A 25,519-nucleotide genomic window follows, 5' to 3' on the forward strand; every position below is an offset into this window, starting at 1 on the left:
GGAAGGCAGGTGGGGAAGCTGCACAGGCAGGTGGACACAGGCTTGGATACAGAGTTTTAATTGAGGGCTTGCCCAGATACAGCATTACTGGGACACCCTCAGGCAGAGATCTCACAACACCACAGAAACTGATTTGGGTAAAGGGTTGGGAAGAAGTAAATATAGACGGATTTCCTCGGGCTTCATTGAAGAGAATTCAAAGATAAATGTCTAAAAGTGATAAATGACGTAACTAATGAGAATATGACACCAAGGAGGGCCAAAGGTGGCAGGAAGAGCCAGAGGGCCTCTGAAGGTCACATGGGGACAGTCAGAAGGCCTGCACGGGGCCTGTGAAACTTCTACCCACTTCCTGCTTGACAAGCCAGAAATGGATGGGAGCAATTCAGGGCACTGGGGAAATCAGACCCTTGCCAACCAGCCAGCAGGCCTGGGCTGAGAGTGAAGATGCCCCTGCCCTAGAACTTAAGAGGCATCAGGATGCAGACTCAAATGTGGAGCACTGTAGGATGGCCCGGCTGGCATCAGACCCCTCCTTCAGATCTAGAATGCAGCCTTTTCTCACTACCCAGGGTTTGAGGGCTGTGAACCTGGACAGACATGCCACGCTGGGCTCCAGGCCCCGGCTCCACTATCACTGGGCTGAACCCTCCATGGCCTGGACCCAGCGGATGGTGCGGGTCCGGCTCTCCTCCCATGAGAACAGGGGCTCGTAGCCAAAATGGCGCTGAGCCTTATTGGTGCTGACAGTGAAGGTGGTGTTGGCCACAGCCAGCGTGTAGGGGTTCAGCAGGGGTGTATAGAGTAGCAGTGGCCTCAGCAGCCATTGCAGCAGGGCATTGAGGACAGCCAGAAGCACCAGCACCCAGTAGGGCAACATTGGGCGGGTGCCCACCAACCGCAGCCCACAGGGGCCCAGGAACTCCATGTTGAAGTCCTCGTAGCTCTTATAGGGTGATTTGTCATAGCAGAAGTACACCTGACCACCCATTATTGCAGCTCGCTGTTCTAGCTCCCGGGCCACCAGCACATGCATCCAGGCCACATTGCCTGACAGTGGGGAGAGGGGGACATGTGTGAGTGCCCTTGTGACACAGGCCAGCCCACATAACAAGCAACCTGCTCTTTGGGCCCATGGAAATGCCACTCAGATAACTACAGCCCTGGTAAAAGGCTGCTTTCTCCCCAGCCCCTGTAGCCACCTCCTCTCTGGGGCCAGCCTGTATGGATGCTTTCCTTTCTTCCTGGGGAGATGCTGCTCCCATGTCTGCAATCCTCTCCTCAGTCTATGGCATATTTTTCACATCAGCTTTCCAACTTGCATGGATACTGTTTCCTCTGAGGCCCCTTGCAGACAATGGCCACATACCATATAGTCTATCCGGCCCATGTAGAGACCAACTTTTCTAACTGGGGTATACATACCAACAACCCTCCCAGAACCACATGGGTTCTGCCTTATTGTTAGTCTCCCCGCTGCCTAGCCCAGGCCTCACCCACATAGACCCGGCCATGCTCCACAGAGGCTGGGATGGCCCGGAACAGCCGACTCCCCAGGCGCAGGCCCTGGTGGTAGAAGTCCCTCATGATCTGATGGCCTTCACCATAGATGCCGGTGGGACGCAGGGCACATGTCACCAGGGGCAGCCCACCACGCACCTAAAGGCAAAAGTCAGGCACTGCTAAGACCTAGGATCCAGTGGCCCTCCTCTGCCCTGGCCTTCTCAAACGAGGTCCTGTAAGAGAGGTGCCCAGGGCAGGATGCAAGGAAGCCTGGCTAACCCTGGCTCTGCCTCTGACTGGCAGCCCTCCCCACCCCCATCTCTGAATCTCATTTTCTCCAGCCTCACCTTCCTTCCACTGGCTTCCAGGACCAGCCGCTCAGCTAGGGCCTTGCTGCGAGGATAGGGGTGTCTGTGTACTGCTTCATATGGGGTGTCCTCATTGCCCCTAGTGTGGGGAGAGGGAAGATTATTAATGCTGAGGGGAGATGGGGCTCTTAAAGTATAGGGGGAGCTCAGCTCACCTGTAGAAGGGGTGGCCTTTGACGTTGGGCCCCACAACTTCCATGCTGCTTGTGTAGACCAGGAACTGTGTTCCAGTCTGCACACAAGCCTCAATCACGTTCTGTGTACCTGGGGGATGTGGAGCAGGGGTGGGGGTAGGGTGGGATGGGGGTGGAGGGCTGGGTTATCCAAGCTAACTCTTCCTCCCTTTCTTGATCTCCACCCCACCACATCCTGGCCTCATCCCAAATCTGGTTGAGGGCACCTAGCTTCCTTCCCCAGCTCCAGGGGAAACCACACAGGACAGTGAGGGCTGGCCTGCCATTACAGGGCAAGAGTATCCATAGGGCAAGGTTATTAGGGGAGAATCACAGAGGTCAAGTTAAAAGAGGGGGTGGGGAACAGACAGACAAGATCAGGCCATGAACCAGGGAGTGTTGAGTGCATTATTAGAGTAGGTTGGGAGCACCTCACCCTGTACGTTGACCTCATGGATGGTCTTGGGACTGGCCCTCCCAAACACGTCTACCAGCCCGGCTGTATGGATGACCACATGGGTTCCAGCCACAGCTGCTGTCACCTCATGGGCCTGGGTCACATCCCCCTGTATGGCAGTCACCTGCACAGGCCCTGGTAGGGTAGGAGCAGCCAGAGGCAATACCAGAGTTGAGGCCATTGGCCAGCTGCTGGGTTCAGCCTAAACCCTTGGGAGCCACATGTTCCTCGTGTGACTCATTCATCCCATCCCATCCCTGTGCATGCATGGGAGAACATAAACAGGCATCATCTTTTCCACCACAGTGAAGGGAGTTGCCCCCCTTCCCTCTCTACCACAATCACCTGTCTTCAGCTCCTCCAGCCAGGAGCCCAGGTGCAGGTCAAAGATCCGCAGCTCACGGAGCCGGGGTTCCCGCTGCAGCAGCATTCGCACCACATGCTCCCCCAGGAAGCCACAGCCACCTGTGACCAGGTACACCAACTTCTCGGCCTGTGCGGGATCAGCCATGCCTGACTAGGGAAAAGAGACCCTGGCTCACCTAGCGTGCCTGCTGCCACCTGTTACTCTGAGCAGGGACCTGTGGCTTAGCGGGCTGGAGAAGCTGCCCAGGGACCAGAGGTGTTCTGGGGACTGTAGCGCCAGGTCCCTGCCCTCTCACTCTGCCAAATGCAGTTATGAGAAGAGTGAGGACCTCGTGTGCAGGAAGGGCTCAAGGGTCAAGGGGGAGGAGGAGGTTCTGGAACAAAAATGGATGGTAGGACGCAGGTTGTTCCTACCAAAAAAGGGAGGAAGAGGAAGGAGGGAAAGGCTGAGATTAGGGGAAGGAACCCCTGGACCCTGGCATCATGTCCGCCTACCTGCCACCACAGCCCGAGGGTGCCCAAACTGGCCATGGGAGGGGCTATCTTCTGTCGCTGGGGCCAGCCAGCCAGCAACACACCATCCCCTTCCGCCTGCTCCCCCTCCCTCCTGGCCCATTCCAGGAACAGACCAGCCCAGCCTCCACCCCTCCATCCCCAGCATTCTTGCCACAGGGCACCCCCTAGTGACCACTCTGCATTCCGCCAGCATCTGGTTCCAGCAAAGAACTTGGGGAAGGGCCTGTGGCAGCCAGAACATGCTGGATGGGCACTGAGGGGTTTCAGCTGCAGAATGGAGGTTGGAGCAGTGACCTCACTCCCCACTGCATGAAATCAGTCCTTCCCTCTTACTGGGTTTCCCAGGAGGCCATTAGCCCAGCAGCCCCTGTGATTCTGGGAGGGGAAGAGAGGCCTGACCTTGGCCCAGCTCTGGCTGGCCTTGGTGGGGGATTTCTGGATGACTGTTCCAGCCTATTAGGTGGCTGAGTCTCCAGGTTTGGGCTCTTGCCTGAAAACCCTTCTATTCACCCCAAACTTAAGAACACCCATCTCCCCCTCTTTTTACTTCTCCTACCCTCTGTCCTCAATCCCATCCCACCCTACTCTTCCCCAAAGATACTGACCAAGCACTTTTGTACAATAAAGTTTAATCACAATTATAAAAATGTGGCGTTGGGTTTGCACTATTAACATATGTACAATCCAGCCCAACAGGAAAGGCCCGCCCCCAACCGTCCTGGCCTGGCTATGCCAGAGCTCCCAGACACTAGGGTGCAAGGGGGACCCACAGGGTCTGGCAGGAACAGAAGGTGAGGCAGGGTTCCAGGCACGGAGGCCCCAGGACTTGGGGGCATAGGGCCCCCCCAGGGGGAGAACATGGCCACTGCCCCTAGAGACCCCTAAACCGGGGAGGGGTGCACACAGGGCACAAAGGGGAAGTCCCCATTAACACAAAGCAAGGAGGCTATGCAGCCCCCCAAGAACAGGATCTGTACAGGCCGGCACCCCAGGTTTCCACAGGAAACAGCTGCTGGCAGCTACAAAACATTTACAGCTTCTTCTCCGCAAAGAAAAAAAATTAGGAGTTGGGTGGGCAGAGAGGACAGGGGAGGCAGAAGTTGCCTCAAGAGACTGAGGCTCCCTTGCCGGGCTCAGGGGGCCCCCAACCCCATATTTGGAGATGGGGGCATGTGGGCCTTGACGAGCCCACTAAGGCTGGAGGGCTGGGAGCTCAGGGCACCAAGGGGAATAAATAGGGGTGTGGGCACCAGTCCTGCCCACCTCAGTTGAGGGACCCGCGGCAGCTCTCAGTGCCGCACAGACACGGGATCTTGTTGTCCTCCAGCGGAAACTTGTAGTCATAGGTGATCTCCTCATCCACACCAATGGGCTGCTTGGAGTAAATCACAATCTTCTTCTGGGACTCGATGGTGATCACCTTGGCGTAGCAGTTGGGCTGTGGGGAGGGCAGTGTGAGCCACAGCCACCCACCTGCCGTAACCACACCCACCCTGCCCGATCCCCCTCCCCGGCATGGCCCACCGTGGCACAACGCACCGTGCAGCAGTGGTTGATGAACCTTGCCAGGTTGCCGCACTTGGTAGCGTCAATGATGGTGTCATGATCCACCCGGAACAGGTAGCTGCTGCCAATGCCCTCCTGCACATAGCGCTTCTCCCGCATGTCTGCCACCATCTGGTAGGATGTGATGCGGTGGTGAGCGAGCTGCCCCTCAGCTTCCTGTCACACCAGCCTCTATGATGAGGGTCTGGACAGCTTCCCAGCTACCTAGGCCTGTAGCCCTCTCTGGCTTCCACCAGCCCAAGGTGCTGACGACTGGCTTTGCTTCTAGGAACCCTCCCTCTTACGGCCAGCTCCCCATCCTACACATCCTTGGTTGCCATTCTAACTACACCCAAAGACCCCAGGGAAGTCTACACTGGTCACTAGGCGGCAACAGCAGCCACTGGCTTTTCCTGCAGTGCCTGCCTGGCCCACAGTGGAGCCCCCAGACCGCTGTGGGGCTGGGGCAGTTCCTAAGATGACAACGGTCATTTCAAGGACTGAATCCTACTCATCCCTTTAGAAAGAGGATCTTCTAAGACCTTACAAAACAAATACCCACTGGCTGCTGCTGGTTGTCCATGTTAGGATCCAGGTTCTTGTGTGAAGAGTCAGTGTTATTTCCCAGAAAACAGGATGACAAGTCCTCTGTGCTCTCTCCTTGGGTGATCTGTCTCTCCAGGAGTTCAACTGCCAGCTAAGTGGGGGGACTCCTCCCACCTCCCATTTCCAGCCAAGTCCACCTCAGTGGAAGTGCTGGGCGGCATCTTTTAGATGTCCTTCAGTCCCTGGCTTAAACAACACTGTGCTCCCATTGTCCCTGCCTCCCTAGACTACCCCTTTCCCAGCTACCAAAGGCCATTCTTCATTGTAGTTACTTGTTTAGTACCCTAGTAGTAGACATTACTAATTACTGAAGGAAGGAAAAAAAGAGCCAGGTTTCACTGGGTAAGTCTTAGAGCCAGGATGGTATATGGGGCTTTATACAGAGGGTGGATGGCTTTGTGGGCATCCCATGCTGCCATCTTATAGGGGGTTGAGTAGGGGGCCTCACCTGGCGGATGTTCTGACCCACATATTCGATGACCATCTCGTCAGCTGCAATGGGTTCCATGGCAAACAGACCCCACTCGTGGATTCGGCTTCGGCCAAATCGGAGCTTCTTCTTCCGGAACTAGAGAGAAGGCAAGCCATGCTGCTGAACACCTCCCTCAACCTAGCTCCATGCCTTTCCTGCAGACCTCCAAACACGATCTGGTCACTCACCCCCACTCCTACCTATCCCCTAGGGAACTCCATGATGCTGCCTTCAAACTGAGCTTCTCTCCTCCCCAAGTGCTTGCTCCTCACCTTGAGCTGGTTTAGCTTTAGCAGATCACTGTCCATGATGGCTGAGGTGCCGATAGCACTCAGTAGCCGCCGCTGCTCAGACCGGCGCTCCGAAAGCACACGGTTAGTTCCCTGTGAGAAGCAGGACAGGAAGGAGGTAAGTGATAGGAGAAACAATGGAAAGAGGAGGCCAGTCAGTTAAACACTAGGGCACAGCCTCACCTGCATGTCTACTCCTTCTAACTGTCGAGCAGAGACAGGGCACACATCCAGGTACCTGTCCTTTTCCTTCTTGCTGATGGGGTAATAGCCTTCGCTGCGGGCTGAGCCTGTCTGGTGCTCCCGGGGGCCGTCTTGGGGCCGCCGCTTGCGTTTTGGAGTGCTCAGGTTGGTGAGTGCAGGGTGTTAAGGAAGAGAATGGGTTCCTCACTGGTCAGATATCTGAGGCCCCCACTACCCTCTGAATCCCCAGCCCCAGCTCACGGAAAGGGCAGCTGACCTTATCTGGAGGTCCCGTGCATACTGTCAGGAAGACAGAAAGATGGAGAGAAATAAGACTCAGACCCCACCTTTTTTTCCCAGAAAAACATTGGGAGGCAGAAAAAGGCATGAGGAAGAGAAAAGTAGCCAGAGGAGAAATACCCAGGCTGAACATGGCAAAGGGGACGGGACAGCAAAGGAGATAAACACAGACCGGGAGCGCTCCATGGACACCCTGGCTGTGCGATCCTGGAGAGGTCCCCTGGGCCGGGCCTACCCTGGAAAGGCCGGTCGCCAGGGCTCAGGATATTGGTGTGATGGACCCAGTGGGTGTCATTGAGCCAGTCAGCCCCGCTCGTCTGCTGCAGAAGCCGCTCGTACGTGAGCCGCAGGTAGCTCATATCCTCTAAGTCCAGGCCCGAGTTCCAAATGTCGTACAGAATGGTCATCTGCTCAAACTCGCTGCGCGGCTCAAAGGCGGGTGGCGGGGGTGGGGCTGGCCGGCGGCGCCGGGCGTGGGAGCGGAGGCTGCGCCTTCGGGCGCCCGCACTATCGCCACTGGTGCCACTGTCTGACGACTCTGCCCCTGCCTCCTGCCGCGGCCGCGGAGGCCTGGGCTCCTCTGCCTCAGCCACCACCACCTCGGGGGCCTCCAGGACTTCATCCGCTGGGGAGCTGAACAGCGCCGCAGGAGCGGGAACTGGCTCTGGCGGCCTCGGGGCTGGCGCTGTGGGTGGCGGCTTGATGGCCAGGGCGTAGTTGTGCTCCAGGAGGATGTGGCTGAGCAGGGGACCTGGACGGTCGGCCTCGTCCGATGTCTCTGTGGCCTCTGAGTCGTGGCCTACGGGCAGGGCGGCCAGCCCTCGCCGGGCAGGGGTCAGTGCCAAGTCAGCCAGCACTGCCAGGTCCACTTCTGTCCCTGGCTCAGCCTCTTCTTCCTCAGTGGTGCGGCCTCGGCCTCCACCCCGGCTCCGACCTCCTCGAGACACATCCTCAGGCCAGCTCTTGACCAGAGACGCGTGGTCCAGGGGCAGGTTGCGAATGGTCCGCTCCACACCCCGGGGGACTTTGCGGGAAACAGGACCAAGGGACCTGACCTCTGGCGGGGCAGTTGGGGGAGGCTCTGAGGCTGGCGCCTCCTCCACAGCAGAGAAGGAGACAGTTTTCCGGCGTTTCTTGGGTGGGGGCAGGAGGGGGATAGGAGAGGAGGGATGCTCGTTGGCGCAGGTGGTGGAAACTGGGGGCCCTGCCGGTGGCTCTGGGAGAGTCTGGGGCACACTGGCAGGAGGTTCCTCAGTGGAACCTGGGGAAAGAAGCACATAGGGAAAGGGTCAGTTTCTTGGCCCACCATCATCAGGCTGAGAGTCGCTTTGCACAGGAGCTTGGCCAGCTGCGAGGGAGTCCACACCCCATCTGCCTTTTAACAGGCTGCACCCACTCTCTCTTCAGCTTTCAACAGACACTCCTGCTCACTCAGAGAACACACTGGCTGCCTCTCATATCTCTCAGAACTATGGGCTCCCTCAACAAGATGGGATTTTACACCTGCTCACTCATATATTCAACAAACATTTACTGAGCACCAACTATGTGTCAGGTATGGGGAAAACACAAGGAGCAGACACTTCCAAAGCCCTCACAGAGCTTACAGTTCAATGAAGACAATTACATGAAAGAAATGTACAGCCCAAACTCTGAAGAGTGGGGGTGAAGGTGAGGGCTCTAGGGATCAAACACTTGTACTCTAGCCTTTTTACCAAGACTGGGGGTGACATACTACATCAACAAGTATGCACAGAGACCAAGACTATTTTTGCCAGCTCTGTTTTATAATGAAGATACAATTAACAGATACGAATCAAAGTATCCATCATTTCAACTACAATATGCTCATTTAGTGAGGTGAGAAAGATATGATGTAAAAAGCTGAATCTTTGTATTAAAATATCACAAAAATGTGCCTTCCTCCCCACCAACTTCCAAAAAGCATTGGGGATTTGCCTGAGTGGGGAAGGGTGAGGATGTCTCCCTTAAAGAAGCTGTGAGTGAAGCTTAGATCTGGGGCTTTAAATAGGCAGTGCACTATCTCCCCAACTAACCCCCTACACCAGGACAGGGAGCACATCCTCCCTCTGTTGGGACCCACAAGTCTGCTGCTGAGTTTGGGGGTTTCAAAACCACTCAAGCATACATGGCCCTTTCCTGGGGGTAGACCCTGTCCTCAGACCAGACCCTCTTATCCTAGGTGTCAACCATCCTGACAGGCGTGGCCTTTCAGACCCCTGGCCCTTTATTAACATGGATCCTTTCATTTGGAATGCCTCTCCCCTCGCCCATCTGGAAAACTCACAAACATCTTTTAGACCCAGCTCAATGCCATCTCCTCTGTGAAGGCTTCCTTGACTTCCTCAGATACTGGTAATATCTTCCTCTGAGAACCTGAAGGCTGGTGGGTCTTAACTGCCAGTCCTCAGGTTGGCTGCAGCAGACTGACAGCTCATCTTTTGTGCCCAGCACAAATCCAAGCCTTCCACGTAATAAATTAACTACTTATTTCATTCTCAAAGCCCTAGGAGGTAGAAACCATTATGAACCCCAGCTTACAGACAAGGAAACTGAGGCACAGAAGTTAATAACCTGCCCAAGGCCACACAGCTGGCAAATGACAGAAGGAATCTGCACTCCAGGCAGCCTTGGTTGTGTTTATGCTTCACGCTGCTCTGGCAGCCCTGCATGAGGACTCATGTCTGGCAGTACCACTCACACAACTAAAAGGCAGTGAGCAGCAGGCTTCACCCAAGCAGGCAGGGACCAACATGTGTCCACTGCCTTAAGAGATATTCCCCAATCTGGCATCCTGAGCAAGACTCCCAGCCTGTTGTCTCCTGAGGCTCTGGATGCCATCTGGGGTCTTGTCCAGCAGTTAAGTCACACTCAACAGCAAGTGAGGCCCTGGGTTCCCATTCCAGGCCCTCTCATTTCTCTGAGTCTTCTCATCTTTTCTCCCCTCTACTGTTTTGGGACTGCCTCCCTCTCTGACACATCCTCCCAACTTAGCTCACCGAGCCCTCTGGAAGGCTGGCTCTTGAGGAGAACAAATTCCCCTTCCGGCTCAGTTTCTTCAAACAGATTTCCCTTTTGCTCCCTTTTGTGAAGGAAATCTGGCCATGCCTTTCATTTAGGGAGACCACTTTTGGGGTACCTCCCCAGTCTAGACAAGTCCAGAAGCTCTACTGTGTTACCTGCTCCACTCTCTGCCCCTGACCATCATTAACTGATGACCACCTGACCCAAGCCAGCCCAACCAGAAGCTTCTCTGAGAATAAGGATCTAAGATAGGAGTGGGTCTGTCTTTAGACCTCCTCTGCTTGGAATGGAGAAGCAGAGTTAAGCCCATGTGTACAAGGAGGGAAGAATGCACCAGACCAGAAGATAGATGAAAAGCAACTACTGCAGGCATCCAGGTCTCTGTCTTTGGCTTCCACAGACAAGTCCTCTCCCAGGCTCCTGCTATTGGACCACACAGCCCTCTATCCAGTTGTGTCCTTAGTAACTCAGAGTACCCTATCATTCTCTAAACTAAGGGACCTGCCCGAATCTTCCTTTCCCATCTCTGCCACCTCTACCCAGGGAACTCTGACACTGCTTATTTACTCAGTTCCCATGTCCCTAGTGACCTCCTTCACTTGTCCTCAATTCCCCTCCACCAGTCCCACTCCTGACCCTGTCAGCCGCTAGCAGAGCTCCACCTTGGACCCTTACATTCTGATGCCCTACTGTCTGACCACAATTCCCCAGATCGTTTCAGTCTACCTTACTGCCCCTTTTCAACTTCCCATCCTCTGTCTCCCTCCAGCCCACCACCCTCCTCCCCAATTAACTGCTCTTTTGACCATGCCCAAGCCACAGAAGCTCTCACCCTGTCTTCTCCTTGCCCAGTACTTTCTATATCCTTTGTCATCTCCACCTGTAGACCCCCTACCCTGAACCCACCTAACAGCCTGTCTCCTCTCCTCCTTCACTTCCAGTTCCCAGCCACAGCAGATAGGCCGAGTTGCAGGCAGGCCTGGTCCGCATTCAACCTCCCTTCCCATGCTCCCTACATTCCAAGGCTCCTACTACACCCGTCCCCCAGTGCATAGCAAATGTCCTTCTCCTCCCTATTGCAGCATGAATGAGACTTTCAAAGAGGAGCCCCCATCCCACTGCCTCCCCATTTACAGACAGATGTGCATCAAATCCAGGAAGCAGCCCTCCACCTCCCCAGGTATGCCACTCCACTGAGTAGTGCTCTCTCTCCTGGTCCACCTACCCGCTCCCTCTTTCCTTCCATGTGTGATAGTGCTCACATCTCACCTACTTTGAGAAGCTAACCCTGAATCAACCCTGCATTCTTTTCTTGCTGTCTCTCCAATCCCATCTGGGTAACCTTGAGCATCTCACTAAGCCTCGAATTCCTTACCTGTAAAATGGGAGTAATAAGGATGGTAAAAGGATTGAATGAGAAAATGAATTTGCTATGTGCTAGGCCTGGAGCCTGGCACACAGAAAGTACTCAAAAAATGTTAACTAATATTATTAATCATGACCCTTCAACTTGCTCTTTTCTTTCACAACAATAGCTTATCCTTCCAGAACACCAGTTATCTTTGTCACCTGCCTTCATTCCTTAACACCCCAAACTTGGCTTCTACTCTATGGATCCACTCTAATGACCTTGATAAGGTTACCAGTAACCTAACTGCAAATCCAACAGACACTTTTCCTATCTTACCACCTCACTGGTGGTCTCCTGATACAGAACACCCTCTTCTTCAGAAATCCTCAGCTCCCTGGTTTCCTGGTCATCTCTCCCATCACTCCTCTTCAGCCTCCTGGCTCCCCTTTGCCCACCTGTCTCTCACAGCCCCCCAGGATAGATGAGTGCACTCACACTGATACCTGTGCTATTCCCAAGCACCTACACCTCATTTCCAGCCTATTGTTCTTTCCAACCTTCAGATCTATTGATTCAACTGCCTGCTCAATGTTCCTACCTGGAGGTCTCAGAAGCACATCAAACTCAACACCAATTCTATGTATCAGCTTTCTTTCTAATTCTGGTTCTCCTACTTGAGTTTCCTTTCCTGATAAGTAGTTCAACCAAGCAGTTCTTCCAAATCTCCATCCCCACTTCCACTCCCTACATCTCACTGTAACCACCCTTGCTGTGGTTCATGTTCTTTGCTTACCATATCCCTTCAAACTTTCTCCTGCATCACCCTACCTCCTCCCCCACCTCTTCCAAATCCCTCCCCCTCCTGCCGAAATGATCTTTCTGAAACACAAATCTGTCCACATTAGTCTTTTTTCCTACTCAGCTGAGAATGAAAATACTACGATTGATGCCCTCTGATCTGTGACTCCCACCAGCTCTTCTGCTACTGACAAGACTCACGAGAGGCATCTTAGGATTAATGAGAGCCTTGTCTCCTCTTGTCGTGGAGTATGAACCAGAACAGAGTGCAACAAATACTAGGAGGTCTTCATGTGGTCACTCCTATCTTAGACCACAGATTGCCAATAGTATTCAAGAGAGACAGATGTATGGAAGGCCATATGCATCGTTGAATATTTTGAAAACTGAGTTATTAATTCCATTGTAAGAATACTCCAAGTTAGCACCAAGCTACCACCACTGCTTGCTTATTAACTGAAACAGTCTCTTAATCTGCCTACATAAGCTCTGGGCCCTCTCCAAATTTTTTCTGTACTGCTTCTTTTTAAAACACAAATAAGATCTCATCATTCCTCTGATGGCATTCCGCCCCCCAAGATAAAGACCAAATTCCTAACATGACCTAGTCATGTTGCATGGCCCAGCCCTTGCTCCCTTCTCCAGTTTCAGCCAACCCAGCTCCCCCTCGCTCTCAACACTCCAAAAGGTTTGCTGTCTTGAATGTCTCCCAATTGCTGTCTCCTCTGCCTTAGGGCCTTTGCACATGCTAACCAGTCCTGCCAGCTAGCTTTGCCTTGGTTTCAGCCCAACAATGCTTCAGCAGGGAAAACATTCCCACAGATGTGCTCAGGTTCTCAGAGTTCCCTGTAATTTTCTTTCCTGGTGCTTATCACAGTTTGTAGTCACAGGTTTTCTTATGTATGTATTACTCAACTACACTGCCTCTCCCTATGGGCCATAAGCTGCGTGGGGGTGAGAACACTGCCTACTGTGCATACCATCATATCCCTTGTACCTCTTCTAAGTAATCGATTAAAAAACATCTATTGCAGAACGAGCAGTTCACTCAACAGGATAAATTATGTGTTATGTGCTATGAGATAACCATTGTATGTATAAATCCACAAAGAAAAGACAGAATTAAGACCTCAATTGATGTTGTTAATAGTTGTTTCCACCTATTTGTCCATTTAATCACCTGCAAGTATACACCTACATGTTAAGGAATGGGTTTAAGAAAAATAGGAGAAATTTGTTAAACTTGAGGATTCACCTTAACTTACTCAGGAAAAGGCCATTCTGTTTTACTTTGCTCAAACATCCTGATCTGGCTCTGTGAACTATTTATTGGAGCATAGTTTGAGTGTGTTGGGCCACAAATGTCTCCAAGTAAGGAGTGGAAGGAGATGTGACTTTTGTCTAACTTTGTATGTTTTCCAACAAAGTCACACATTTGTATGTAATTAACAAACACTGACCTCACTGTTCTCATGCAGACAGATACACACACACAGATAAAACCAACAACTCTGTACTACCTACCTACAGGTCTTGCTGCAGACTCCTCCTGTACAGGGAGAGGTGTGACTGGGGAGCCTGCAACCCTCTCTGGCTCAGGCTCCTCCGCAGGTGCCGGCAGCGGGGCAGGAATGTCTCTGGGGGGTGGTGATGCTGACAGAATGGTTGCTGGTTGCTCCTCTTCCTCTTCTTCAGAAGAGGACTCAGATGAGGAGGAGGAGGACGAGGAGGAAGAAGATGTAGATGAGGAGCTGGATGAACTGCTGCTCTCGGAGTCCGATGTGCTATCATTTTCACCATCTGAGTCAGCATACAGAGAACATTTGGAGGACGAATCGCTTTCCTCATCCTCGCCTGGAAATCCAGAAGGGGCAATTCGGCAAGGTGGGTCCTCACAGGGTTATTCACTGACTCACTACTATGGATATGTTAGGCTCTGTGCCAGGTGCTAGGAAGTCCTACCCTCAAAACGCTGAATAACCCCACATTTATTCACAGCATGATAAATCTCAGTATGAAGGGCTAGAGGCATATGGCAAAGGGAAGCCCTGGAGTCTGCCTGGAGGGTCAAGTCAAGAGAAGGCATCCCTGTGAAGATATTGAGTCAGGAAGGACAAGCAGAAGTCCACCAAGAAGACCCCACATGTGTGCTAAGAGGGCTAAGCAGGGATGTCAAAGGGAAGAAAAGAAGATGCCTTTGGAGACTGGCAAGCAGTCTGCTCTAACTGTGGAAGCTTTTCCCAAAGTGGGCCTTAATAGACACTGCCTGGACAATGGATTCTCAAAAAGTATTCCAGAGTAAGATTAGCTTAGAAAATGTTACATGCTGTACGCCACTGGGGAATGCTGATTGGAAGGGCTCTAAGAAATTAAGAACTCTGCAGTCTCTGGGGAACACAATTGCATAAACTAGACTAGGAGATGGTGGCTTGGGAGGGGTCTGAAGAATGGCAAGACAGAGCTGAATAAGCAGAAGCTAGATCATAAATGACCTAAAGTGTCAGGCTAAGGAGTCACCTTGTGGAAAACAGGGAGCCAAGAAAACTTAATGGAGAGAAATAACAGGGTCAAGTATGCATTTTAGGAAAGATAATTCTATCATCAGGCTGGAAAATGGACTGGAATGGAGAGGGAGGATGAAACAGAGACAGGGAGATCAGTCAGAAGCACTGCAGACTCCAGGTGAGAAAGGCAGGATGGTAGGAAACAAGGAGGTGGCAAATTCAAGAAGCCATGAAGCAGTGAAGCTGACAGGAACTAGTAACCAAATGGATGTGTCAGGGTCTGCACACCTCATTTGTAGCAGGAGACCTTGCCCACTGCTTTCCCAAAAGAGGTGCTCTCAGATCATCATTCTCACCATGTGGCCTCTGCTGAAATGGCACCCCTCAGAGATGCTCTTTCTCCCTTCCTTCCCCAGTTCCCCTCCTGTCATTCTCTACCCCATTAAACTATTTTATCTTCTTCAGTACACCTCTATCAGAAGTGCTATTGTTCATTCACTATTTATCAAGTCTCCTCCCCTCCAACTGAGTACAAACTCCACAAAAGCAGGAACCACATCTGTCTTGGTCACTGTTGAGTCTCCAATATCTAGAACAGTACCTGGCACAAAGCAGGGGGCTCGATATTTATTTCTGAACAAATGAGTGAAAAGAAAGATGAAACTATGTTCCCAAGCCTCAAAAACATAAAACAAACAGGTGTTCAACTGAATAACAGAATTGTGTCTGTCAACGGTAGCTCTTGGGAGGGTAAAAAGGAGACATGGCTCAGTGGCTGGGTGGAAAGGCAGTCTGGTAGCATCAAGGGACAGAAGAAGAAAGCAGTCTCTTATCTCAAGGGCTTGGGAAAATAAATAGGCTCTGCTGGGCTGTCTTCAGAGGAGAGCCGTGTTTCAGTAGCAGAGATTAAGTAGGAGGAAGCACTGTGGGTATGGGGGTTATCGTTTACAAATGGGCAGAGGGTTCCAAAGGCTGGGGATAAAAGACAGTTGCTTTGGGGGAGGGAAAAGGTGGCCAATAAACCCAGCAGGAAGGGTTATGTGGGCTCGGGAAGGGGCTAGACAGGTGGCCGAATCCTTTCTTCCTCAAGCCAGAATTCTACTGTATTCTGTCTATGCTTACCATCTGAAGCTTCTGTCTCCTTCTTTACGGCGTCCATGGCTTCCTCATGCTCTTCATCTTCCTCATCTTCCGCATTGTCCTCCTCATCCTTAAGGAAAAGGATAAATGAAGGACTAACAGGAAGAGGACAACTGATTCTCCAGGAAGCAGGGCTTCCTGGGCTCCAGCCTGGAGAGAAGATGGCTATGGGGACAAGGACTCAGAAAGTAGGGCTTTGGCAGGACCTAGATGTCATGGCCCCTCACCTTCTCTGAGGAGGACTCCTGAGATGCTTCCTCCCCCTCACTGTCCAGAGCAAAGGATTTGCGATGTTTGCCCTGGGTCTTGCTTCGCTCTTCTTCTCGCTTTGGGGGCTTGGTCCCTGGACGTCCTGGCTCTCCAACCTCCTTCTCTTGCTCAGGGTCTAGGCCCAGGTGAAGGCAGGAAGGGAAAATTACCATCAGCAGTAACAGTTACTGTTCCCCTGCCCTGTGAAAGGAGCTTTGCATACACCATGACTGACCTTCCTGACAATCCCACAAGACAGACCTCATTTTTCAGAGTTATGTAACATTATATCTCATATATATATATATATATATAACATACACACACACACACACACACACATATATATATATATATATAACATAAATATACTGCACCCACTTTATCTTTCATCCTTTTCTGGGTGGGGTTATGCCTGGCCCAAGAAAATAGTACTAAGGTCAATGGGTCTCCAGGGAGGCCGACTAGACTCAAAAAGTTTCCCAGCCATGTAAACTGTCAGCCATAGCTCAGACTTAGATAAACTGGCAGGAAGTTCATAGGAAAGCTTAAGCATTAGATGGCAAACTTGGGTAAATGACCTGTTTAAACCATGAAATTTTGGGATTCTAGAAGCTGAAGTTATTATTTCTATTTTGCAGGGGAAAACTGAAATAGTGGAAATTTCAATCAGCCTATCAGAGTAAGAACCACTAAAATATAGGGATAACCTTGTCTGAAGCTCCTCACACCTCACAGAACTCATTTTAACTCTGTACCAAAAACTACACTTGCCTCTTTGCCTTCAACATACCTTTGCTCTTCATTCCTGCATCTTACCTTCCTATCGGAAGCTGAGCAACCTTTTCCCTTTCTCCTTCCACCTGACCTTCTACTTACCATCTTCATCTTCCTCGGCTGGAGTGGAAGGTCGGGGCCTCTTTTCCTCACTAGCCTCTGAGATCTCCGAAGGCTCTTTTCGCTTTACCTGTGGGATGAGAAGAGACAGAGTCCATTATGAACTCAAACCACCTCTGGTGGGTTCCCAGTGAACCCTACCCCAAGGAAGAGGAGGCCCCTCCCCATCTCCCCACCTTACTAGGAAAAGTCACAGTTCAGAGTACCTTGAAAGAAGGCAGCCGCAGGGCCCCTCGCAGCCCTGACCCAAAGGCAAAGGCCTCGATGCCTGTGGTACCCCCACTCTTGGCCCAGTCAACGAGGGAGAGCAGGCCTGGCTCTTTGAGCTTTGTCTTCTCTTTATCCTCCTCCTTGGCTTGCTGTTTGGCTGCATTCTGGAATGGCTGCAGGCAGTAGGGGGACTGAGCCCCAGAACCCAGGTGCTCCCTCCTGCCTCCTGCCTGAGAACTACTCACAGGTCCCAGGAATACAGAAATGCATCTATTCACTTCACCATTTGGCACACATCTAAGCCACCTCTTACTCCCCCAGCACCAGCCCTGGTACAAGCATTTTTCTCAGAGGTTTGCTCATTTAGTCCATGAGCCTTATGAAACAGCCACTATTATTCACACTCTACAAATGGAGACCCTAAAGATTGAGGCCCAGAGAGATGAAGGGCCTTGTCCACCACGATTTACCAAGTGGGGCCAGAACAAAGCTCTTCTGACTCTTGGGCTCCTGCTTTTCTACTCTTCTTTGTGCCCCAATTCCCCTGCTCAAATAGTTTGTCCTACCGAGTGCCCTCAGTCTCTCTCTCCACTTGCCTTGACCATGTCTTCTCTCTTTTGAGCTGTATGTAGCCTAGAGAAGCCACGGGCTTATTATTCCAATGGAGCCCCAGGTTTCCCCAGTCCCAGGCACTGGGCCTCACCTTGGCCTTCTCTTCCTTGCTCTCCCACCACTGGTCAAAGGCTCCAAAGGCCACATTCTCCACCATCTTGCGGTTGAGGTCTCGTTGCATGATGCTCTTCATCTCTTGGACTAGGGTGGCCAGCACACGGCCCACAGTGCCTGCTGTTGGTAGTGCCTTGCCCTCTGCCAGCTCTGCTTCCTCCTTGGGAGGCAGCCGGGCCTCTTCTCCGAAGACTGAAGAGGAGGGCAGGGGCTCAGCTGCCATGGGCAAAGGCAGGTGGTAGGCCTCTCGGGAGTATACCCCTCGGCCTTCTTGCCCTTGCGTGTACAGAGCATAGGGTAAGCCATAGGCTGCCTCTTGTGGGGGTGGGAATGGAAGGAAGGCCTCCCCAAAGGCCCCACCAGGAGGACCAGCCGAGGTGGCAGTCAATCCCTTGCCCTGCCGCAGCTGGTGGAGCCGAGTTAACATCTGGGTCTGCATCTGGAAGGACATGGGCATCCCTCCCCACTGAGCCCCTAGTCGATCCATGAGCTCCAGGGAGTTCACAAAGTCATAGATGTGAGGCGGGGGTGGAGGAGGTGGGGGGTACTCAGGGGGTGGTGGCCCATCAGGTCGGGGTGGGAGGAGGTAGGCAGGCTGGTGGGGAGGATAACCAAGGGGAAGGGAAGCTAGGTAGGGAGGGGGTGGGGGAGGTGGAGGTGGAGGCTGTTGGGGGGGTGTTGGGGCCGGAGGGGGTGAGCCACCCCTGTCATCGTCGGAGATCTCCATGTCCTCTCCAGAAGAGCATGGAGAAGCCTGCAGGGATGCAGAGGAGGGTCACAGAAAGCTTCTGCCTGTTCCCTGGACTTTTCCTCAATCCCTTCCCTCTGCTCTTGGGCCCAACCCTGCCTCCCGGATCCCAGGCATCTCTGCTGGCTGACCCCCAACCTCACCTGGTTCTGTCCGTTGGCCTTGGGAGACTCCCTGGTAGCCCCCGGTTCCCCACTTGTAGGTGCCACATCCTCAAAATTAGCTGGGGCTGGAGGGGGTGTGCAAGGCCCATGACCTGACCCAGAAGGCACCTCACTCCCTGTGTCCCTAGTCCCAGGGCCTAGGGTACTGTTTTCTTCCTCTTCCTCTGTGTCGGAGGCCAGGAAAGAAAACTTAGAGCGCTGTTCCTTCAGCAACATCTCGATGCGGGAATCCAGGCTGCTGTGTTGAGCGAAGGGCACACTCTCATTGGTGGCCTCTGGGGCTGGGGAGCCGGAACGGGCAGGTGAGGCTGGGCGTGGGGAGGTCCGAGATTCGTCTCTCTCAGGACTGGCCGCTGCCACATCCCCACCTCCACCAGGTTCTGGAGGCTCAGTGGGTGGAGCCTCTGAGGCAGGAGGCCGATAGTCCTGGTCAGTGGGCCGGCTGGGCTCAGGGGGCAAGTAGGAGGTGTAGGAAGGTGGAAAACGCTCAGCTGTATTTTCAGCAAAAGGAACCCCAGGGGGTTCCTCCCGAGTTGCCCGACGGGGTGGGTAGGAAGCATGGCGTTGGTAGCGATTCCAACTTTCATAATATGCAGGGTAGTTTGAGTCAGTACCACGAAAATGAGAGGATGAAGAAGAAGAGGACGACGAGGAAGACGAAGACAATGAGGAGGAAGAGGAAGAGGATGAGGCGGTGGCTGCAGTGCTGGCGGAGATGGCTGCAGAGGTGGTTGTAGGGGCTGAGGGTGCAGAGAAGTGGCGGCGGGAAAAGGAATCTTGGTAGCTGTTTTCTGACCGCCGGGGCTTGAAGGAGGTTGAAGAGGTGCTGGAGAAAAAGTGTGGGAGTTAGTGGGATTCAGCTCTGTGTGACCAATCCCCAGTGTCTGGGCTCTCAGCACCCAAATCCTCTCTACACTGCCCCCAACAGCAAGACCTAAATGCTGTTGGGTTCCTAGCAAGAGAATAAGTTCCCAGAAGACAGGGATTGTTGGTTGAATCCACAGGGAAACAAGACAAATTACTCCCAACTCCCTCTTAGGGACTCTGTGTTTCTTCTTCCCAGTGGAAGGTCCCAGAATTGGGGTCCCAGAGGGTGTCCACTCTGCACCTGCTGGAGTAGGCAGAGTCCTGAGAGTAAGGGGTGCTGCCCCGAGACGTATAGGGGGTTCCTTGAGAGGACTGAGGAGTGAACTGGCCAAAGGAAGATGGGGTGTCTTGTCGGCTGCTAGAGAAGCTTGTTTCCTGGGAGCAGGGGGTGCCGTTGCCAGGAGTGCCCACCACAGCAGTGCCTGCTGGGTAGGCAGCTGTGTCGGAGGAGGAGCGGCGGCGGGATTCAGTCTGGAGAGACTGAAGCAAAGAAAAAGGAAATGAGATCAAGTACAATTTGACAACTCACTCTTGCCCAAACCAAGAATCCTAGATCCCTGTCTTTTGAATACATCTAGGCATCTTTTTCTTGGCTCTTCCTATCCTTAACAACAATGTCCAGAACCTCCCAAAGACTGCTCCTAGCATCCAAACACCGTGCCCACATGGCTAGGGCTATAGCAACCGTAAGTTTCTCACCATCTCAGTGGCTGCACCAGAGCCCTGGAACTTCTCACTCAAGGCTTTGCCCCCTGTGGGCACTGTCTGAGGGGTGTAGGAGCCATTGACTATCAATTCATAGTACTTCATTCGTTGTTGTCCTGGTGGGAGGAAAATGGGATCAAGAGAGTCAGATGGAGAAAAGAACTCCTTCCTGATTTGGTAGTCCCACTTCTTTTACAGGCCTCAAGTTTCCTATGATATCCTAGAGTCCTGGGTTCAGGGATTTCAGTTACTTCTACCTTATCCCCATCTTTGTGATCTTCTATCCCATCTCTACCTAATAACTACTATAACTAACCTAAAACAAGACACTTCATAGTTTATAAAAACAGTTCTACTATGTGCATTACTGCATTGGAAGATCAGGAGAGGGAAGCATCAGTGCCCCTATTTTATAGACTTAAAGCTGACCTGCACAAAGTCACAAAGCTGGTTAGTGGCAGAACTGGAATTCAAACCCAGGTCATCTGATGCTAGATCCCAACACTCTTTATCCTACAAATTAAAGGTTGCCAAATGGCACCCTGAGGGCTAAATCCAACCCACAGTTGTTTTATTTGTCCTACACAATCACTTAGAAAAATTTGGGGCAGGGGATGCAACATTTCAAAACCATGAGATTTCACACCACAGCCTAGATTTCTGGGTTTAATAAAAAAAAAGAAACAGAAACCCCAGATTATTTGGCAATATTAATCCTCATTCCCATTTGCAAACTGGCTAATGCCAACTAAGAGCTGCATCCTTTAGACGGCACTGTATTCCACAGTATGCCACAATCCCCACACCTCCCTATTGCTCAACACACAAGTCCAGACTGCTGCACTCACCTATTAACAGGTCTCTCATTCTCAATCCAAACTTCAAAACCTGCTATTTTGGGAATTTGGTGTCAAAACCTGACATGAGCTGAGTCTATTTACTATACCTCTCATTCATCTTACCTAGCATGACCCTCTGTATGTTCTCGTACAAATACAGTCATGAGCTAGACCACAGGGTGCTGTGCTAACCTGCCAGAGAGTACACACAAACAAACCACACAGGTACCATCCCACTACAGAACTCCAATTTCAGAGACACCTCTGGCCCCAGAAGTTTCAGATGAATAATCATGAACCTGATGAACTTGCCTGCCTCAGCAGACATTTGCATGGACAACCTCTGCTGGGGCCCAACCCTGGGTAGCAAGCAAGAAAGCCCTCACCTTTGATGTCAAGCTGGGCATGGATGATGTTGCCCATGACGGAGGTAAGGTGGAGGTTTTTGACTGTTTCCTTGGCTCCCCGAGTGCTAGTGAAGAGCACACGGGCCAGGCCCAGGTGCTTGCGAGTACGGGGATGAAGAAGGATCTCTACCTCTTCCACCTCACCATACTTTCGGCACATCTCCTTCAGGAAGGTCTCTCGCACGTTGTCATTCAGCCTTGCGAAAGTCACTTCCTTCAGTGGGATCTGTCCGATATAGAACTCATCCAGCTGTGGAGAGGACGGGAGTCTTAGGTCTGGGGTCTCAATACTGACCACTGTTCCTTTGCCCTTTGGGAGACTTCAGTGAAATCCATGAGGTTGAGATAGGACTGGGAAATTATAAGGCAAAGGAATGGGGAAGGGGACCCACCAAGGGATACATCAGTCTGACTCTCTCTTCCCTGAATTCTTCTTAACAACAGGACAATGGCAAGAACCAGAAAAAGAAATGTGTAAATTTAGGAATAAACAAATGGGAGGAACAAGTTGTAGGGAAATAATTCACTAGCTCAGCTTTTATTATGTGATTATCATTGATCAGGCGCTAAGAATACAAAGATGAAAAAAGGAGATTTGTGTTCAGAGAAATAGATGAGACAGACATACACAATCACATGACACAAATGTCAGCAGAGGTGTACATGAGGTGTTTGGGAGCCAAGAGAAGGTAACCACCCCAGGGTAGAGGCAGGGGAGAATCTATAAAGATGATGTCATCCATATTGGGCTTTTCAGATAAACAGGCGATAACTAAAACGACAGTACTTGGTGGGTATGAAACTATAAAATAAGTTGGCATTTTCCAGAAACTGTAAAGCACACTGTAGGATGGAACACAGGTATGCAGTAACAAGGCAGGAGATGAGGCTTGGCCAGATCAATAATCATATGGGCCAGTGCACAAAAACACAACTTGGCAACAAAAGTAAAATAAGAGAACAGTAAAATCAAAAAGACAAATGACAGCAGAGTAGAGCATGAAATGGAGAAGAGAATGGAGGCAAGGAAACCAGGTAAAATGAATATGAGTGCATTAAAGAAATGGCAATAGAAATAGAAAAATTAAGATAAAAAGGAAACATGTTTAGGAAAAAGCAGCAGTACAACTTGGTGACAGATTATATGATGGATAAAAGAGGAGACTCATAAAATGACTCCCAGATAGAATTCTAGTTTATGCTGAAGAGGAGATGGTGCTTCCATTAATCAGTAAAGGGAAAATGGAAGTGAGAGCAGGATAAGGAGGTAAAGATAATTTCTTTTAGATCTTTTGAGTTTGCAATGTCTATGGGGCATCCAGACAGAGCTACGCTTATACCAGGCAGAGAAATTTAGAGTTCAAGAGACTGATCTCAGCTGGAAACAGATTTGGAAGTCATCAACATTTCAGTAACAAAGTCATGACTGTCAAAGAGATTGTCCAAAGAATGTGTACAAAGATGAGAATAAAAGGGGTTGGGGAAACCCTGCAAGATATTTACTTTAAAAAGAAAAAAACCTGTGAAGGAAACTAGGAACCACCTAGTCTTCTAGGCAGAGTCCAAAGCCTGATGAATATCCAGCCTACACAGCAAATGGGCTCCTCTGAGGAAACAAGATGTAGTTCCAAATGGCCAAATGAGAGATGAGAAACAGGACTCCAGTGATAGAGTCCCTGGCCTTGTTACTCCCCTTAATTGTTGAGAAACTGAGCATTATACCAGGATACCGTCACTCCATGCACTGTCTAGAAGTATACAGTGATAGGTATAGCAGCTAAATCTGTCTTCACTTCATCCTTCAATATGTCAACACTCCTACTTGGAACACCTCACCTATGCCTTTCTAGAAAATAAATATACCTCCTGTCCAGAACAACTCAGCCTCAGCCTCAGAGATTGTTGGATCTAGTTGTGGTCCTTTCACTGGCAAACCCCTTGTATTAGGTCATGCTAAGACTAGGCTGCCATGATGGATCCTCCACACCCTCCAAGGGCCACCACACCAAGAGATCTGCAGACACATACCTTAAACTTAGGGACTGGGAGGGAAAAATCTCTATTTTTGGACCTGACATGGCAACGGGGATCTTGGAGGTCTTCAACTGGTATATACTTTGAGTCCTAGGAAGGAAAGCATGAAAAGAAAGATAGTTCAAGGTGAAACCACGTTGTTGAGCTCTAGGAAGTCCAACTGGAGACTCATATGCAAAAAGATCTGGGCTCTGCTTGCCCACTTTTAAGCAGGCAGGTTATGGGTATGGGAGTTCTAGGTGCTGAACAGAAGTAACAGAAGAAAATGGGGCCTGGAGTTCCCTAGAGGGCAAGAAAATGCCTGGGCCACTCACGTTGACACTGAAGTGAATTCCATCATAGCGGTACACCTTTTGAGAAGGTCTGCGCAAGGCAGGGTCCAAGGCAGGATCCACGATGAGCTTGTAGTTCCGCCACTGGAAGCTCGGGGGCTTCTGCCCATCTCCCCCACCTTCCTGATCCATCTTTGCTCATTTACACTGTTAGCAAAAACAAAAACACAAGGGGGTTCAGGACTTAGGCCTGACTCCGTTGTTGCCCATCATTGACTAGCCCAGACCCCAGGTTCTCGCAACACCCCACTTTCCAGCTCACCAAGACCCGTGGTTCCCCGGATTTTCCCCCAAGTACCCTGTTTCACCACAACATCCCATTCTCCCTCCACCTCTCAACTCTCCCCTTAGGCCTCCAGACCCATCTCGTGCCCCCTTACCTTCCCGCTCTCCCTAGCGCGCGCCCCACTTGGCCTCAGCGCAAGACCCCTCCCCCGCCCCCTGGTAGGCCCCGCCCCCTCCCGCCTCCTCACCGGCCATCGGCGCGGGCCAAGCCCGGCTCCCGCTCCCACACACCCGCTCCGGTCCCCGCGCCCCGATCCTCTGGCCAAGAGGTGGCACCTCTTTGGGGCGTTGGAAACACCGCGAGACCGAGCCCGAGCCCCGGCTTCGGCCCCGAATCGGGCGGGGGGAGGTTGGGGGAACGCGCTCCGCTGCCCTCCCCTCCCGCCCCGGCGCATTCTGCCCCCCCATCCCTGCGCACGCGCGGCGCAGCCTCACTCACCAGCGAGCGGCGAGCGGCTCCCCCTCCCCCACCCCGCGCGGCACCTCAGCTGCGCGAGGCGGCGGCAACGGCGGCGGCAGCGCGAAACCCGGTCCCGCAGTGGTGGCGGTGGCGGCGCCCCCCACCACCACCTCCCCGGCGCGCGCACCAAACACCACCGCCACCTGCGCGAGGCCCAGCGAGCGCTGCGTATATATTCGCACTTTCGCTACGGGCACCGCCGGGAGACCCACGGGGCCGAGGATAGCGGCTTCGCCTCGGCCGACGCTTTGTAAGGCTCAAGAGTTGCAGCTCAGGGGGCTTGGAGATTGGCCGCATTCCCTGGAGAGTGGGCTTCACCATGAATATCCAGTTGCTCAGGCCTGGGGTCCTTGACGAATCGGCGACGACGAAAGCAGCGACCAGTCCCTCAGGAAAAGGGGGCGGGGAGGAGGGGAGGAGACCAGCCAGAGCTGGGGAGATTTGAGTGGCGCGTTGAACAGGCGCAGATTCGTCAGGAGGGCGGGGCGAATCGGTGGACAGGATGCGCGCTCCTTTGCTCCTTTTTCCTGCCCCTTTCTTAAGCGGCCAAAGGTCTAAAAGGCTGCAGAATCGAGAGAAGTCCCGGTCTCAGCTGTCGCCTCCTTTCACCCGGCTCGATGAAGTCAAGAAAGTAATGCCTGATTTAACCAAGCCCTGTTAACAGAGTCGGTCACTTTTTCCTGGATCTTTCACTAGCCCAACTCAGAGGACTGCCGAATTCCGACCCGGGGGATATAGCTACAGTCCAAACCTCTCGAAGTGCGATGAGAATTTTCGGCCCAGTAAAGAGGAGCCCAAGTAATTCCGAGGACTAGCTAGTCTAGCAAATCGGCGGGTCCTTCTGTGGGCGGGGCCAAAGCGCCGCGCGCAGAGGGCGTGGTCAGAGCGCCCGGAGCCCAGCTGTGCGGGGGCTCTTCCTGTAGGACCCGCCGAAACCGGTGCCCGCTGGCAGGAGCATACAGAAGACGGACAAATACTA

General features: G+C 52.1%; 2 protein-coding genes across 7 annotated transcripts; both read right to left on the reverse strand.

Moving 5' to 3' along the window:
• Positions 1-42: 42 nt before the first annotated feature.
• HSD3B7 (hydroxy-delta-5-steroid dehydrogenase, 3 beta- and steroid delta-isomerase 7) lies at positions 43-3,538 on the reverse strand. Its single transcript, XM_037019591.2, has 7 exons — positions 3,363-3,538; positions 2,847-3,018; positions 2,481-2,636; positions 2,027-2,135; positions 1,851-1,950; positions 1,497-1,659; positions 43-1,050 (listed from the first exon to the last, which is right to left on the reverse strand). Exons 1-7 carry the CDS (start codon positions 3,396-3,398, stop codon positions 635-637), a joined length of 1,152 nt encoding a protein of 383 aa, XP_036875486.1. The 5' UTR covers positions 3,399-3,538; the 3' UTR covers positions 43-634.
• On the reverse strand, positions 2,884-25,193 carry SETD1A (SET domain containing 1A, histone lysine methyltransferase). 6 transcript variants are annotated; one of them, XM_037019577.2, is made up of 20 exons: positions 24,520-25,193; positions 23,778-23,942; positions 23,458-23,553; positions 21,409-21,679; positions 20,178-20,299; positions 19,720-19,958; positions 18,591-19,437; positions 17,677-18,453; positions 16,970-17,146; positions 16,746-16,833; positions 15,845-16,002; positions 15,600-15,687; positions 13,498-13,827; positions 7,048-8,040; positions 6,480-6,652; positions 6,279-6,389; positions 5,983-6,102; positions 4,923-5,060; positions 4,647-4,821; positions 2,884-3,018 (listed from the first exon to the last, which is right to left on the reverse strand). In XM_037019577.2, the coding sequence occupies exons 2-19, from the start codon at positions 23,925-23,927 to the stop codon at positions 4,648-4,650; spliced, it is 5,052 nt and encodes a 1,683-aa protein (XP_036875472.1). In that variant the 5' UTR covers positions 23,928-23,942; positions 24,520-25,193; the 3' UTR covers positions 2,884-3,018; position 4,647. The 6 variants fall into 6 exon arrangements, with proteins under 6 accessions (XP_036875472.1, XP_036875477.1, XP_036875478.1 ...); XM_037019582.2 differs by lacking the exon at positions 2,884-3,018 and having other exon boundaries at positions 4,002-4,821; positions 13,498-13,773; XM_037019581.2 differs by lacking the exon at positions 2,884-3,018 and having other exon boundaries at positions 4,003-4,821; positions 24,859-25,193.
• Between the last annotated feature and the right edge of the window lie 326 nt (positions 25,194-25,519).

Source organism: Manis javanica, chromosome 10, assembly GCF_040802235.1.
Source record: "Manis javanica isolate MJ-LG chromosome 10, MJ_LKY, whole genome shotgun sequence".
NCBI lineage: Eukaryota > Metazoa > Chordata > Mammalia > Pholidota > Manidae > Manis > Manis javanica.

Excerpts from the sequence above, each read along its gene's own strand:
- HSD3B7 (XM_037019591.2), bottom strand. The coding sequence starts at position 3,398 with ATGGCCAGTTTGGGCACCCTCGGGCTGTGGTGGCAG. Across the intron at positions 2,136-2,480 it reads CCATGAGGTCAACGTACAGG|GTACACAGAACGTGATTGAG; the intron begins GTGAGGTGCTCC and ends CACATCCCCCAG. Across the intron at positions 1,951-2,026 it reads AAAGGCCACCCCTTCTACAG|GGGCAATGAGGACACCCCAT; the intron begins GTGAGCTGAGCT and ends TCCCCACACTAG.
- SETD1A (XM_037019577.2), bottom strand. The coding sequence starts at position 23,927 with ATGGATCAGGAAGGTGGGGGAGATGGGCAGAAGCCCCCGAGCTTCCAG. Across the intron at positions 23,554-23,777 it reads GAATTCACTTCAGTGTCAAC|GACTCAAAGTATATACCAGT; the intron begins GTGAGTGGCCCA and ends TTTCCTTCCTAG. Across the intron at positions 20,300-21,408 it reads TGCCCAGCTTGACATCAAAG|GACAACAACGAATGAAGTAC; the intron begins GTGAGGGCTTTC and ends TCCTCCCACCAG.